At 38.8% G+C, this 16850-nt stretch overlaps 1 protein-coding gene across 8 annotated transcripts in view; it reads left to right on the top strand.

Annotated features, from left to right (window-relative positions):
* The window catches only part of gpatch8 (G patch domain containing 8), a 180479-nt gene that overhangs the window by 157321 nt on the left and 6308 nt on the right, over positions 1 to 16850 (top strand). For 7 of the 8 annotated variants that reach the window (XM_048560351.2, XM_048560352.2, XM_059638891.1 and 4 more), the window contains one exon: positions 15404 to 15534. In XM_048560351.2, the coding sequence (XP_048416308.1) occupies positions 15404 to 15534 (131 nt within the window). Of the gene's footprint in view, positions 1 to 15403; positions 15535 to 16478; positions 16555 to 16850 lie in introns of those variants that run through there. The other variant, XM_048560356.2, reaches the window with a different exon arrangement.

Below are 16850 nucleotides of genomic sequence, written 5' to 3' on the forward strand. Positions count from 1 at the left end.
TGAGATACTACTGGTATTAAAATTGACATTCTGAAAGTCATCACTATGGAGTAATCGGAACACTTAATATTTGTGTTATTATTCTTCAAAGAAAGCTTGTGCTTCACTGGTTTTATTTTGTACAAGTTGAGCTGCTGGTGCGAATTTGTTGAGAAAGCACCTATTCAGCTTTTAACTACCCACTTTCCTAATTCTGGCAAAAAAACTAACCCTGTAGTACCAGGTTCTTTGTCTTTTTTTTAACCAAGTTAATGACAATTCTGTTTTGTTTTTATTCACGTTGCTTGAGATCAAGATTTTTGTAGTTGGCGGAACAGGGTGGCTTATCCTGTGGCAGTCAATTAATTTAATTCTTGAATTATTAACAGATGGGCAAAATTCTTACAACGGACTTTATTATATCCAGCAGAAAATCCAGTTTTCATGGGGTAGCATGCTGTTTGTGAACAGTAGAGCCATTGACAATCTTTGAAAATGCATGTAGCTTTTCCATGATAATAAAATATGATGCTGGATGAACACAGCAGGCCCAGCAGCATCTCAGGAGCACAAAAGCTGACGTTTCGGGCCTAGACCCTTCATTATGTGTTTGCTTTGTATTACAGAGCAGAATTAACTACCAGACAGGTTTATTTGCAATTAAATGTTTAAAGAAGCAATCAATAATAGTGAGGTACTGTTTGTTGAGAAAGCCAATTTTGTTACCTTCCAGGACATTGGTAGTGGTGATGGCAGGGCATTATTCAATGTAGAAGGTTAATAGAAACTTGGGGAATCAGCTTCAACCCATCAGTGCCCTGTAAGTTTTTTTTATTTGTTAATGAGATATGAGTGTCACTAGCTGGGCCAGCATTTCTTGCTCATCCTTAGTTGTCCTTTAGAAGGTAGTAGTGAGCTACCTTCTAGAACCACTGCAGTCCAAATGCTTTAGTTATACCTCTCATGTCATTAGAGATGGACTTACAGGTTTTTCACTCAGCAACGCTGAAAGAATGGTGTTATTTTTTCAAATCAGGATAGTGAGTGGCTTGATGGGGATCCTGCAGGTGTAGCATTCCCATATATCTGCCTCTCTTTGTCCTTCTAGATGGTAATGGTCATGAATTTGAAAGGTACTGTCTGAGGAGTGTTGTTGAATTTCTGCAGCGGATCATAGTACGCACTGCTGCTTTTGGACATTTGTGGATATAGTGTTAATCAAGTAGACTGCTTAGTCCTGGATGGTTTCAGGTTACTCGAATGTTTTTGGAGCTGCATTCATGCATGCAAATATGGAGTGTGTCATTACACTGCTGATCTATGCCTTGTAGATTGTGCGCAGACATTTGAGAGTCAGGTGGTGACTTGCTGCAAGATTTCTAGTCTCTAATCTCTTCTTGTTGCTATGGTGTATATGTTCAGTTCAGTTTCTGGACAATAGTAAACCTGGGATGTTGATAATGGGGAAGTTAGTGATGGTAATGCCATTGAATGTCAAAGGGTAATGATTAGATTCTATCTTATTGGGCTCAGTCATTGCCTTGCATTTGTGTAGCATGAATTTTTCTTGCCAATTGTCAGCCTAAACCTGGATTTTGTCCAAGTCTTGCTGATTTTGAATACAGACTGCTTCACTACCCCAGGAGTCATGAATGATGCTGAGCATTGTGCAATCACTGGCGAAACATCCCCATTTCTGAACTTATGGAGGGAAGGTCATTGATGAATATGGTTGGGACAGGGACACTACTTCTGAGGAACTCCTGCAGAGGTGTCCTCAAGTTGAGGTGACTGATATCCATCAACCATTTTCCATTGTGCATTATATTAGACCACATCCCCTCCCAAAAGGTGGATTGGCAATTTCAGTGTGGTTATTGTTGAATTGGAATGATATTGACGTGGATTTAACTTTGCATGAACAAGTCACCCAAATTTTGGAGGTGAATTTTTTTGACTTTGGAAAGTTAGATATCTGATTTACAAGTTAGAGCTTTCAGACCAGTGCTACTAATGCTGCTTTACTGTGAACCTCACATGATGGCTAATCTCTGTCAAATGCCTATTTTTGTTTTGACCTGGGATTTTATAGGTCTCTGAAAACTTGCTTTTACATTCCAGGGGTGAGGAAGGCGATGACCTAACAGTATTATCACTGGCCAGTTAATCCAGAGATCAAATAATATTTTGGGGACCTGGGTTTGAATCCTGCCATGACAGGTGGTGTGATTTGAATTCAGTGATTATCTGGAATTAAGAATCTAGTGATGACTACAAATCGACTGTCAGAGCCCATCTGGCTCACTACCTTCCTTTAGGGAAGGAAACTGCCATCCTTACCTGGTCTGGCCTACGTGTGACTGCAGATCCACAGCAAAGTGGTTGACTCAACTGCCGTCTGGGCAATTAGGAAAGGACAATAAATGCTGCCTAGCCAGCGGCGACGTTCTCCCATTAACAAATAATTTAGCTCCTATAATCAAGTCCTTGAAATAGGTCTCTTCATTCTCTAGAATTAAGAGTATTCTTAATTCAACAACTCTATTAACTCCTCACTAGAATAACTGAACCAAATGATTCAAGACATGGCTGAAAAGGAAATTAGTGTATAGTTCACCACAAATTATATAAATACAGAGGAACAAGTGAGTTTTTGCCAAATTTTTGTTGTGAAGGTTATCCTTGTCCAATGTATTAAGTGGAGCTCTGCCCTGTGGTTGAAGAATTTTTATAAAGTAATGCTAATTTTTAATACCTGTTAAGATTCAGCTGTCTGGCTTCTGCAATTGAACACCATGCCTATACTGAGCACTGTATAGAAGAAGCACCATGAAAACCATTTGTGGCTTTATTTTAACTAACTATTTTAAACATTAGCACTGATACTCAATAGTGAAAGCAACATTGCAAGTTGATACTGAAAGACCAGGACTTCTGCTACATTTTTTGGGCATGTGGTTATGAAGTAAAAATATTGAAATTGACTCATACTTAAACTTGCAAATTTGGCTGTCTCAAAAAGATTATTGGAGAAAAGAACCTCACCAGTTTTATGATCCAGGAATAGTCTAGAGCTCTCAAATACATTTATTTGCTATCAGGCATTGCTGTGTCAACTTCACTTTACCTGGCCGTCAAAGTTTAATATAACCAAACAACAATATCGCCATTTGAAATATTGGAATTTCCATGCAGTGAATTCAGATTTTGTCAGTTCATACAATGCCTTCGTGACAAATTGCAGTTTTGCAACTTTATCATGACAGGATTAATTCAATACTCGTGACGTTCCAAGCATCAAAGCAGATTTATTACTGCAGAGGCAAAACAGAAACTCATTTGCTTTTGGTTCAGTAAACTATCTCTGATGAGAAACTGCTTGAAGATTTTCATTGGGATAAACCCATAATTAGAACGAAGACTAGTTTCTTGTCCATTTGAGTTATTGGGATAAGTAGATTAGGTGAAGTGTAGACTCACTTAAACACCTGACAGCCATCTGTGAGGCTGCTGATTGTGCTAAGCTTTCCATTTTACTGGTGAAATATCACTCAGGTCCTAGATGCCAGATACCAGAGGTAGGACTCCCCTTCATTTAGATTACTGCTGACCAGAAACTAATACCAGTGTCTTCGAAAGAGAGGAGCTGGACCTGGAGGGTGGTGGGAGGAGGCCATCTTGGTTTGCAGTGAGGGCACCTCTCTGTTTAGTTCATCTACCTTCGGTTCCACTTTCTTGTCCTGAAACCTCCCAGGTGTGGCTCTGAGCTTCTTCTTTTCTAGGGCCTCTCGTCACTGAAGGATGTCATAGAGAGTTCGGTGGACCAGTGCAGTGGCCGAGACCCTTGCAGAAATGAATTGGGGCATACTACCCAAATAGTTTAGACATCAGGATTGCATTTTGAGAAGCCGGAGGCCTGTTGCATAATTATCTTACTCACAGGTGGCGTTGGTTATGTTGACTCTTGTGCCTTGACAGGGTCCCCGGTAGAGGTATGAATGACAATCTTTTTTAATAGTTTTCTACTGTACACTGGAATCTGTCTGCACAGTTTGGGAGCTTGGATGAAGATCTGTCTGGACTGTCAGAAAATAAGAGTCTTGGCAACTGCCAGGAAAGGAGGTGCTCGTATGGAGGAAGTTGTTGTTGTGGCCACAGACCAGCTGAACATTGGGCCATTCGAGGTCCTTTTTTATTAATGGATATCAAATGCCAGTTGTTGGACTTTTTGGTAGCCATCTCAGAACATAGCAAGAGTAGACCATTCAGTTTGCCCTGCCTGCTCCACACTTTGCCTGATTATTGAAATCAGTGCCACTTTGTTGCACATCTTTTGATGTCAGTATTCTGTAGAAAGCTATCAATTTCTGGTTAGTGTACTTGTCAATTACTTATTGCCCTTGAAGATATTGGTGGTGATAACTGGATTTTGGTATTTTGCAGGGCAGTTCAGGGTCACTATCATTGCTGTCAGTCTAGAGTCACATGTAGGCCTAGCCACACACCATTTCCCTTCCTGAAAGAACACCAGTGAATGAAATTAGATTTTATGGTAATCAGTGTTAGTGTCATGGTAACCATTACAGAAACTTAATTTTAATTTCAAATTGAATTTAAATTACACCATATGACATGGGATTAATGTCTCTATTAGTGCTAGTCTCTGTGTATTAGCCCTGAAATAACATCACTACACAATATCACCTTTAGGTGCAATTGACGATGCCCCATACCTTGGAAAATCCAGAGATGGCAATGAGACTCCCAGCCAACCCCACTGCAAGGCAGTGATTGTCATTAAATGAACATTTTGTTTCACTTTGGCAAAGAGAGCATCAGTCAAAACCATGGGCCCAAATATGATAGTCACGTCCCTATTGTTATTTGAACCCTTCTTTCTGGGTAGCTGGAGGCCCAGTTGTATTAGGTAAGGGGATGCCATTTAAATCCTGGACAGAGTAGCCGATGTCCTGCCCTCTTATAGCCCTGGATTGATTCGCAACGCAAGCATTGTTGGCTCCACGTCTGTTTACCCATCTGCATTCAGATAGTCAGCTTCTGAAGGTACAGATATCCATTTCTTTAAAATGTTGGAACTTCAACCCCTAACTGACAAAATCCAAATAAACTTCCTCCTGCATTTAATTGGTCTTAGTGGGGTTGAAAGCAGATCTTTCTCCCATACTGGTGGTGATCTTGATCACCTCTATTTTCACACCCTCCCCATGTCTGTTCCTATACTTGGAGTCTCTGAAAATTACACCCCAACTCTTTGCATAATATCAAATGATGCAGTTTGTTACAAATGAAGCCTTTTTCTGTCTTGTTACATTCTTGGGAATGTTTGAGAGTAGATAATAAAATGTTATTAATATTTGATGGGACACAAAATTCTGCTCATCCCTTTGTGCTAATTTGTGGAAGTGCTAAATAGAGGTTTGCAACCTACTGCTGATGTCTCCCTTGATTGATAGAAGTGATTCACCGTGAAACCTTGGAGGTTAGCACAATAACACTTCTAGTTCAAAGCACTGGAATGTCTTATTCGAAAACATATAGGTATCACAGCGTGTCTTGGGCTGTCTGCTAGAGAAAGATGGGGACACCTTTCTTCGTATAACAGATTAAGTGACCAGTTATTTCTGCTTGTGAAAGTGGGACTAATAGGTGGCCTTTAATCAGATCATTACACTTTTTTTATACCTTTAATACTATAATCTTCAATTGAGTGTCCAACATTACCAACTGAAGGAAAGTCAATTAAATCAGAAATTGTGTATCTTAATTGTACATCATATTGCTTGCATATTATGCACTATGGTAATTTTTGGTCTACAATTTATATATTTTTGCTATTTGAATTGATTTATAAAACAGAAATGGGCAACGCCATTCAAATACATTTGGTTTAGGTTGTTGACCTGTAAACCTCAATTTCCATGATTGTGCAATGTAGATGTAAACTGAACAAAGGATTAAATGGGATATGCATGTATAGTTTTCACAATAGAAGTAAAAAACCTATCATTTAATGTGGTGTCCTGGTTTCTTCTCCATTGTAATGAGGTGATGGCATCCATTCCTGAATTTTGGTTTATGGAATAGAGGCAGCCCAGTGCATGGCCCTAACCTCCCATCAGTCTCAATATTGTTTTCAAGTCTTTCCGTGCAACCCTCTAAAGTATCCATGCCCATCCAATTCTAACCTCTTCATCCCTGATTTTAATTGCACCACCATTATTGCTGTGCCTTTAGCTGCCATGGTCCCAATATCCGGAATAAAGCAAAAGCAGCACACTGCAGATACCAGAAATGTGAAATAAAACAAAAATCTGTCAAAATTCTGCAGGTGTGGCAGAATCTGTAAAAGAGAAAAACAGTTAGTGTTTCAAGTCTGGTGTAACAGTTCAGAACTAATGAGATGTAGGAATGTTTCGCAAAAATGGAAATTGCTGGAAAGGCCCAGCAAGTCTTGCAGCATCTGTGGAGAGAAATCAGTTAACGCTTCAGGTAAAGTGACCCTTTCTCAGACCTTGTGTTGAGTTTTTTTTTAAATACTATTGAGGAAGAGTGGTAGGTCAGCTTGAACAAAAAGAGAAGGGCTAGGTTAGAGAACAGAAAAGGCTAAATGACAATGTTGTCGTGGATCAAGAGGCAAATGCAGTGGTAATTGGTGCAGTAAAGAAATAACATGTTTGTCCAAATTAAGTACTAATGGCAAAATAAAGGGCAGCTATGTCTGAAAACAAAACATGAAAACAAGAACAAATTAGCTTTTTGCAAAAGAAAGTCAAAATGAAGGACAGAGTTCACAGGTTGAAATTTTTGAATTTGTGGTTGAGTACAGAAGGCTTTAAATGCCTGATTAGGCAGTGAGATGCTGTTTCCTATTCTTACTTAGGACTTTACTGGAATATTGTGGCAAGTTGAGGACAGAAATGTGAGTATGACAGCAAGTTGGTGAATTGAAATGGAAAGAAGCCAAGTCCGGATCATGTTTATGAATTGAGCGGAGGTATTCCACAAAACAGTTTGTTTTGCCTCCCCAATTTATTGCAAGCAGTAAATACAATATGTAAATTGAAAGCGAACAAGTAATTTGTTGCTTCACCTCGAAGCAGTCTTTGGGGTTGTGGACACTAAAAAGTGTGGATGTAAAAGGGCAGGTGCACCTGATGTGATAGATGGGTAGGGGTAAGGTGTTGCAGGTCATAGAGGAGTGAATCTGGATGAAAGAGAAGGAGCAGTCCTTTTGGAATGCTGGTAGAGAAGGGGAATATGTATTTGGTAGTGACTTCAACTGGAGGTGGCAGAAATAGCAGGAGACAATTCTTTGAATGTGGCAGCAGATAGGGTAGGAAGTGACAACAAGGGCAACCCAATCATGGCTCTGTGAAAGAGGGGAAGGGATGAAGGCAGAAGTGTGAGGAACGGGCCGAACATGGGTGAGGGGCTGTCAACCAGAGATCAGTTTCTTTTTCCTCTTAAGCTGCTCTTGGGGGCTTTTGTTTTGGGTTTTGGGAGATGACATTTTTATTTTCACTAACTCATTTCTTAAGTGATGCAGTCACATGATAATCAGAGATAGTAAGAACTGCCGATTCTGAAGAAAGGCCCTGACCCAAAACGTCAGCTTTCCTCCTCCTCCGATACTGCCTGGCTAGCGGGTTTTGAGAAGATTCGTAGCTCGGGTTGAGGTTCTGGATGCAAGTTTGCCCACTGAGCTGGAAGGTTCGTTTTCAGACGTTTCGTCACCATTCTAGGTAACATCAACAGTGAGCCTCCGGTGAAGCGCTGGTGTTATGTCCCGCTTCCTAAACACATAAATAGAAAGCGGGACATGACACCAGCACTTCACCAGAGGCTCACTGATGGTGATGAAACATCTGAAAACGAACCTTCCAGCTCAGCGAGCAAACTCATATCGACTGCCTGGCTTTCTGTGTTCCTCCAGCTCCTCACTGTTATCACATGATAACAGTACCTTTTTGTGTTTGTGTTGGCACGCAAGGTACTTATCCTTTTAACTGCACTTTTATTGGAATCTATCCCCAATAGCTAACAGCCTTTTATTAAAGGTAAAGCCATAACACAAGGAAAATAGTAATTTCATGTGCTCTGCAGTGTTTAAATTGGCACAAAACAGCTAATGACGTTTCTGTTCCATGTGCGCAAAGTTTTAGATGGGCATTTAGTACCCTTTTAACTGCATCTCCGATCTCAATCGCAGATTTATATTTAACAACGTAGTGTTCATTATAATAGCATCCACTATGTTTCCACCCATATAGAAACTCTTGAATTTCTGTAACCTTACGCTAGAATCCCCAGTTGTCCAACCCACAGGGTTGCTGTCCAGCAGAACTGAGCTGATTGCTTGACTCTACTCATTATTCCCTTTTACCTCAAGAGACAAAACCATGTAAAAGCGTGGATTCCTGGCAACTGAAAAATGGACATATAAACTATGTGGCCCCTCAAGCTTTATGGTGTTTGTTGATGTGCCCACAAGGACAACGACTGACGACTATTCTAAACAGTTTTGAAATCTGAAAATTATTCACATTTCTTTACTAGAAGTAAATTATGTGGCCAGAGACCTGTTTATTTGTTCTTGAAGCATTTATCCATACTAGATGACCTATACTTAGCCCAGGAGGTAGGTGATTCTAAAATCAGAAGATTCGATTGACTCCTTTAAATTTAGTGTAAGACTCTGGTTATGAAACTTAAGCCCCTCATGTAGAATTCACCAACCAAAAGGATATCACTTGAAGCCATCAGCGAGAACCTTCAACTCAGACCAGCTTAACAAAATAGGTGACATCTGTTTGCTGGTACATTGCTCTAGGCAATGCCCTGAATCAGAATCAATCAGCCAGGTTGAAAATTTAAACAACACCGAACAATTAACTGTCAATCAGCACGAAAGGTAACAATGCCTCTACCAACCATAGTCCACATGCCAATCAGTCAGCACTGTCATCTCATACAGGACAAACACTTGGTTTTCTCCTTGAATCTTGTGAAGTGACTTGATGAGTGCAACGCAAAAGTTACAACAAGATGTCCTTTTACAGTACTTGAGCTCTGTACTACCAAATGACTAAAATAAATTTTGGAAAAGTTACCCAAATTACCAATTGACATGTAGCTGGAGGATTGTTTTTTGCTGCAGGTTCAATTGTTAAAGGAGCTTAAGGCATGCAGCAGCGTCCATAATTTGGCTGGATTATGAATGGAATTAGTCTCCCCATATTTCCTGAGAGTAGGTAGTGCAAGTTAGAATTCACAGGATTTACTATAGGTACATAGGAAGGTCTTCCTCAGTACAAAGCATCTCTCTTGGACTCATGGAAAATCTTCAACTCTGGACGGACCAGCAAAAGTATCAATTTTAGGATTCAATTCTTTGAACTAAACAGTGTGCAGTTAAGAGTGGATTAAGCTGTTCTTTCGTCTGCTCATTTATCAATAGAGTCTGCAATGCTTTATACCTAGTTGATCCTTCGTATGATGCAATTATTGGTACTCGTACATTACTTGCAAGCAAAATAAGTTTTGGCTGTTTGCTTATTTTCTGACTCCACATCCACGCCATATTTGGTGTGACACTTTCAACTAATGCATTAAATGCAAGCCCAGCTTTCCAGAGTCCAAACATGAGTGAGTTTCGTTATATTTGTGCCCAGTAGTTAATTACCATGCATCTTCCCAGTTTTGTCCTGTCTTCATGAAGTTATGTAATTTCCTAATTTGCTGCATCCACCATGATGCATCTGTCATAAAAGGAATTGTTCATTTTGAGATTTTCACATCAGTGTGTTTTATTTAACTCAGTGAAGCAGTTTTGTTCCAGCAGTAGCGCATAGGATCGCATTGTTAATGAAGGCTTGATATTTAATCTAACGCTTAAGACATGCTCCCATACGTTGTTATTCCCAGGACCACTTGATGCTGTAAGCTGTTGCTACACTTGCAAGTTTTACTGTTCCTTACTTGAATCAAAAAGTCAGATGTAGTAAGGCACCGAATATTATGGGGAAATTAAAATTCATTCTTCAGATCATTTGTTTGGATTTTGGAGTGGGCCATCGACACAGATGCTTGATGCACATCCATAATTGCTTATGTTAGCTTCCTAGCTGAAAGGCTTATTTATTCAGCCTAGAATATGGGAGGATAAAACATTAAAATTTGAGATTTATAATCTCTTTGTAAGTAATTCTAGGCTCAGATGAAACATTTTATTAAACTGAACTTATCTCTGTCATTAACAAAATTTCAAGGCCCAGATGTTGGAATTAGTGGCGAGAGCCATTGTTCTCAAAGAAGGCTGCCTACAAAGATTTAACCAGCTCTGAGTGCTAATTTCTGTTGGTATAATGTCACATTCATTTAACTCCAACAAAATAACTAAGAAGCAACAAGTCAACCAGTTAAACAGGCTGAACAACCAGATATCAGATTTGAACGTTTTTGCAGACATCAAATAAGAAAGCAAGAAGCACTGGATGTCATTTACTTTTTAATTAATTTTCAGAATGTAAAGATTGTTACATGAAATGCATTGAACTAGAGACCAGACCGTCAAACTTTTTTAAAAAATTAAAATAAAAGCTCTTATTAACTTTTTAAAAATCTAGCAATATTTTAATGGAATAAAGGGGTATAATGATCCAGACTTCTAAATGTAGTTTTTCAAGACCAGAGAAGTTGTCCAAGAGTCATAATGGTTTAATACATAGTTAAAAATTCTGTTTAATCTCTTTCAATGAGGCTTGGCATTTTCACTGTTTTTTGCAACAGGAATGCTGCACAAAAAGTTTAATGCTCGCTTCAAATCCCTGATTTTGTGCAAATTGCATCTGTATCCTGCACAGGAATACCCCTGAGGGTGTTTCGTTACAATTGTACAGGCAGAAGCTATTGTTGATTTTGAAGTGTATGACATCAAATCTGAAATCTGACTTGTATTTTTGCTGTGCTATATAAAATGCCTAGAGTTATTGCAGAAGGCTTTGCCCTCTAATATACATTTTAATGCACTTTTACTATACTTCACTGCATGTAGTTATCTCTAAACTCCATCATCAGTGCTTACCCATTTTCTCTAGTGGAGTCTGGTGAAAGTGAATGATGGCATCTGAAAGAAATACTAAATTTCCTTTGAATGCAAGGGAGGTAAATGTTTCTGCACAGTCATTTGTGACAGAATGTGATTAAAACCTTCAAATAGATAGAACATAGAACATTACAGCACAGTACAGGCCCTTTGGCCCTCGATGTTGTGCCGACCTGTCATACCGATCTCAAACCCATCTAACCTACACTATTCCATGTACGTCCATATGCTTGTCCAATGACGACTTAAATGTACCTAAAGTTGGCGAATCTACTACCGTTGCAGGCAAAGCTTTCCATTCCCTTACTACTCTCTGAGTAAGGAAACTACCTCTGACATCTGTCCTATATCTTTCACCCCTCAATTTAAAGCTGTGCCCCCTCGTGCTCACCATCACCATCCTAGGAAAAAGGCTCTCCCTATCCACCCTATCTAACGCTCTGATTATTTTATATGTTTCAATTAATTCACCTCTCAACCTTCTCTCTAATGAAAACAGCCTCAAGTCCCTCAGCCTTTCTTAAGACCTTCCCTCCATACCAGGCAACATCCTAGTAAATCTCCTCTGCACCCTTTCCAAAGCTTCCACATCCTTCTTGTAATGCGGTGACCAGAACTGTACACAATACTCCAAGTGCGGCCGCACCAGAGTTTTGTACAGTTTCACCATAGCCTCTTGGTTCCAGAACTCGATCCCTCTATTAATAAAAGCGAAAACACTGTATGCCTTCTTAACAGCCCTGTCAACCTGGGTGGCAACTTTCAAGGATCTGTGTACATGGACACGGAGATCTCTCTGCTCATCTACACTGCTAAGAATCTTACCATTAGCCCTGTACTTTCCCTTCCGGTTACTCCTACCAAAGTGCATCACCTCACACTTGTCTGCATTAACCTCCATTTGCCACCTCTCAGCCCAGCTCTGCTGCTTACCTATGCCTCTCTGCAACCTACAGCATCCTTTGTCACTACCCACAACTCCACCGACCTTAGTGTCGTCTGCAAATTTACTAACGCATCCTTCTACGCCCTCATCCAGGTCATTTATAAAAATGACAAACAGCAGTGGACCTAACACTGACCCTTGCGGTACACCACTAGTAACTGGTCTCCAGGATGAACATTTCCCATCAACTACCACCGTCTGTCTTCTTTCAGCAAGCCAATTTCCGATCCAAACTGCTATATCTCCCACAATTCCATTCCTCCTAATCTAAACTTCCTGTTCCAGCCAGTGATGACTTGATAAAATATATTTTTGATAAACCTGTGCCATTTTTGATGTGTTGTTTTCTTTCTGTTCCATGTTGAGTAGAAGATAAAATGATATGTAGTGATGATCCAGGTCAGTTGTAGAAAAACAACTAAGCTGTTCCTCTGGAAATAACTACTAAACACAGAACAAAAATCATTACAATGTAATTTACAAAATGTATGGGATTAATGGGTTTTACCATTTCACTTTGTAGTTAAAAAGCTATTAGAAGCATTTCAATTATCTTCATAATTGTATTAAGCAGTTGCAGTAAATTTAAGTTCTCACCATGTTTAAATTTGGCATTGTACTATTTGAATACTAAACTTTGTTTAGTAAGAGCAAAGTACATTTTGGGTGAACGTTTCAAATAACTGTGCACACAGAAAACACTGGAAATCTTAATATTTCCAGCAGCATCTAAGGAGAGAGAAACTAAATTAACATTTCACGTTGGTTAGTTTTCATCAGTGGCCTTAGTGGTGGTATTGCTGGATTGTTATAGATTATTAGACTTTCCAGGTTACATTTTGTGGATCTGGGTTTAAATTCCACCATAGCAAATGCTGGAATTTGAATTCACTAATTCAAGTGAGTTAAGACCCTAATGATGACCATGAAACCATTGTCAATTGTTGGGACGACTCACCTGATTTGCTGACTTTAGGTATGGGCATTCAAAGCCTGACCTGTGATGCCCACATTCTGTGAATGAATTTAAAACCCTCCTATCTTTTTAAAAGCAACTGTTTTAAAACAAAGACACCAGCTGCTACCTTCATACAGAATATTGTTTGATTCTTTGTATAAGAAAATTCCTGTCAATAATTTTTGCTCCTGTGCTCCACTTCATCGCTACTACCTACTAATCGAGTTCAACTAAAAAGTTGATCTGTAAAAATTTCTTCAACATGGTTCGCAGGTGATGCTTGCTAGAATGTAGATCTCGCTCTGTTGTGAGCTTTCTTGAGGAGAAGTAATGAAGTAGAAAAATGCACAAACTGAGATCAGTGGTGGATAGAAGCTGCTACTGCTGAATGCCAGGAGGAAATCGATCTGAAACAAAATTAATCCGAACACAAATTACAGTTATTGCAGATTCCATGGTCCTATCACTCGATGCTGTGTAGTTGCCAGTATCGCTAGTGCGTACCAGTAATACCTAAAGATCAGCCCAAAGAAAGGATCATGTTCTACCTAATTACTTTAAGATCATTTTCAGACTTAAAGGCTTAGTGATCTAAACCAAAATGAATTGAGCTTCTCATGCCAGACTTTGTAATCGTGATGTCCATTTTTATCCCAGTCCAATGTATGGAATTCACAAGAGAAAATCTTCAGCCTCCAATGACTGTTCTTCCCATGTGAACCAAATCTGTTTATCAGGTGATTAATTTGGCTTCCTTTTTGGGAATTAATCTTGTGGTGTTACTCTTTCATTACTTGACCTCCCCTACAACTCCCCCACAAAGTGCCACTCTGATATTGATCAACTGTGTGTAGTTCTCAAAGTTTCTTTACTCCTTTCAGTGTTATTCTATGTCCACCTTTCCATGTATCTCTCTGTCCGAGGGAACACTTTTCAAAATTGTTTTCTCTCATGGTCAAGCTCAATTGTTTTAAATTATGGCATTTAATAAAATCAAATATCCGTATGTATTTCAGGAGGGATCCTATAATGTTTTGTAACTAATAAATGTGCAGAGAGCAAGACTATGGTGCTTTAATTTGAAAGAGAACTGTGGAAATATAGATTTAGATAAGCTACCTTTAAATGATCATGATGTGTGTCTATTCTGATCCTACTAACAAAGGTAGAACAATCCTGTAAATATTCCTAACAACTTACTTGTGACTCAATAGTTGCTTGGAAGTGTTATGTCAAGAAAGATTAACATGTAAAAAACAATTCCCTCCTCCACTCCCATAACTTTGGTTTTTGTTTGTCCCTCTACTAATGTTCAAATTTGCTGGAGGACCCTACTGTTCTTTGAGGTCAACCTTTTTTAATGTTTAATTTGAACCTCTGTGGTATATGGAGTTATTTTTGTTCATTTTACAATTATAGTGATTGTGATTACTTAAAGATTCGTTCACAAAAGAAAAAGAAAAGTCAAAAATGTCTATTCTCATAGCCCAAAGTATCTGCTGTCTATTTCAGAAATCAAGCCCATATTACTGTTTACTATTTATACAAGGTAAGCTTTAAAGAAAATAGTCTTTAGTGCAGTACTTCACTCAATATAAATCAAAATGCAACAGGGTTAACAAAATTAGATATTGTTTTTGGTATGTTACTTTGATTTCTATTTGGTTAAATTGCATCAAAACAATAGTGACCCACAGTATCCACTCAGACATGGCTTGTTCACATGTTGAAAATTCTACCCTACATCCACAATTCTTGTTCTTGCCCGTGAATCATTCCCTTTCAATGGCTGAAAATATGTAATCACTTTTTTGCTTTGGTTAATTAAGCCAATCCATTGCTATTCATTGTTGTTCATCCAACAATATAAATTTAAGTAACCGCTGTCTTTTCAAGGTCTTCAACCTTGGCTCCTGCTGCTGGTGTTTAATATTTTCACTCTTGTCTAACTTGCTTGGTGATTTCAAACTTTAAATCTACAGAGTGTGTCTGGACCATAATTAGAATTAGGAGAGGAGATTGCTATTTAAATCTCAGTGCTAGAGGAACAGAATAGACAATAATTTTAAGAATTTTCGAATAGATTGCTGCTGCACAGTTCACAGTCTTGATAAGATTGTTCTGGGATAAACCAGTATTGAATTTTGTAAAAGATAACTGCTTTACTCTTAATTTTATGCCAGAAGAGAAATAAATAGCAGAATCTTGCATAAGAATAAATGTTCTGCCTGAAACTACACTGAAACTCTCATTGAGAAGTTGTTTGTTTGAATCAAATGATACCATTCTTCATTGTACAGAAACAAATGCATCCCTGAGAAAAAATTCTTTTTCAGGAGGATTATTTTCCATTTTGGAGGTGATAAATGAATTTTTAAAAAATTTTTATACTTAGAGATTGAAAGACTTAAAGCAAAGAGAATTTGCTCGCAATGTTTCGTCCAGATCTCGAAAAGATGAGAAAAAGCAGGAGAAGGCACTTCGACGGCTCCATGAACTTGCAGAGCAGCGTAAACAACAGGAATGGTATGTATTGTTTGCACTGAGCAACTTCTATCCCCCACTTAAATTATAAGCTATGTTCAGTGTCACAACCTTTTTGAAGGTATGTGTATCTATCAGGTTTTCATACTGGCTTCTGTGAAAGCAGGTTGTTTTATATTGCAGTGAGGTAAAGTGCCCTTTTTTTTAAAAAAAGTCAGTAAATTATTTTGCCGGGAACAAAAACACGAGTTGCTGGAAAAGCTCAGCAGGTCTGGCAGCATCTGTGAAGAAAAATCAGAGTTAACGTTTCAGGTCCAGTGATCCTTCCTCAGAACCCTTCTGAACAGTTCTGAGGAAGGGTCACTGGACCTGAAATGTTACCTCTGAGTTTTGTTCACAGCTGCTACCAGACCTGCTGAGCTTTTCCAGCAACTCGTGTTTTTGTTCCTGATTTACAGCATCTGCAGTTCTTCCGGTTTTTAATTATTTTGTCAGATTCTCTGAAGCCCTGATCGCACATCATTTCAGACTCAAAGCCTGGGTCTGTGGACAGTTTCCAAGCATTTACTTCTGGGTTGGGATATTTCAATCACTTTTGCAGATGGCTGGACAAAATAAATTTTCTGCAGTATTTTACATTCCCAAGTGGGAGGCAGCCCACCACAGCTGCCTGGAACACGGTTATGATGACACACAGGAAACCTTGTTTCTTAAAATTTAGAGCAGGTACCTGAGCTTTTTTACGTCAATTTTGACATTATTAGGTTTGTCATGGCGTTATATTTTCAGAATTTGTAGATCAGGATAGAATTAGGAAATTTGTGCAGCATATTTATCTTCACAAATAAATTTGAGTTTTTTTGTTTCAGCATTAAATTTATTGGGTTACTCTTTTATTCCATTCTAATCAGTTTGAGAAATTCAACACAATGCCAGGAAGTGCCTTTTGAGTGTTATTTTTTTTCCCTTTGTTTTGAAATATGCAGGACCCTCTCTTCAGTGCAGTACAAGTCTTGTGCTTCTGCCAAGATGTTTTGATCCATTATGACAGATCTTCATCTGGTGTTGTAGCTTCTTTTTAAACTGTTTGACCTTTGCATTTCGCTTGATTTTTTTTTATTGATCCTAATTGTTGAGAATTGCTGGCCATGCTTTTCTTTAGGTGGCAATGCCTCACAACTGTGCCTCAAGTGAACTGTCGCTACTGTTGTTAAAAAAAAACAGAAACTAGAAGTGCATAGCAGGTCCATCAGTAACTGAATGTGTTTTCAGTTGTAGACTTCTTTGTCAGAGTAATCCTAATGAGGGGTCTATATGTGACACGTCAACCTATTTCTTCAATGCTGATGATCCTGTTG

This window comes from Stegostoma tigrinum, chromosome 31 (genome assembly GCF_030684315.1).
Source record: "Stegostoma tigrinum isolate sSteTig4 chromosome 31, sSteTig4.hap1, whole genome shotgun sequence".
Lineage (NCBI taxonomy): Eukaryota > Metazoa > Chordata > Chondrichthyes > Orectolobiformes > Stegostomatidae > Stegostoma > Stegostoma tigrinum.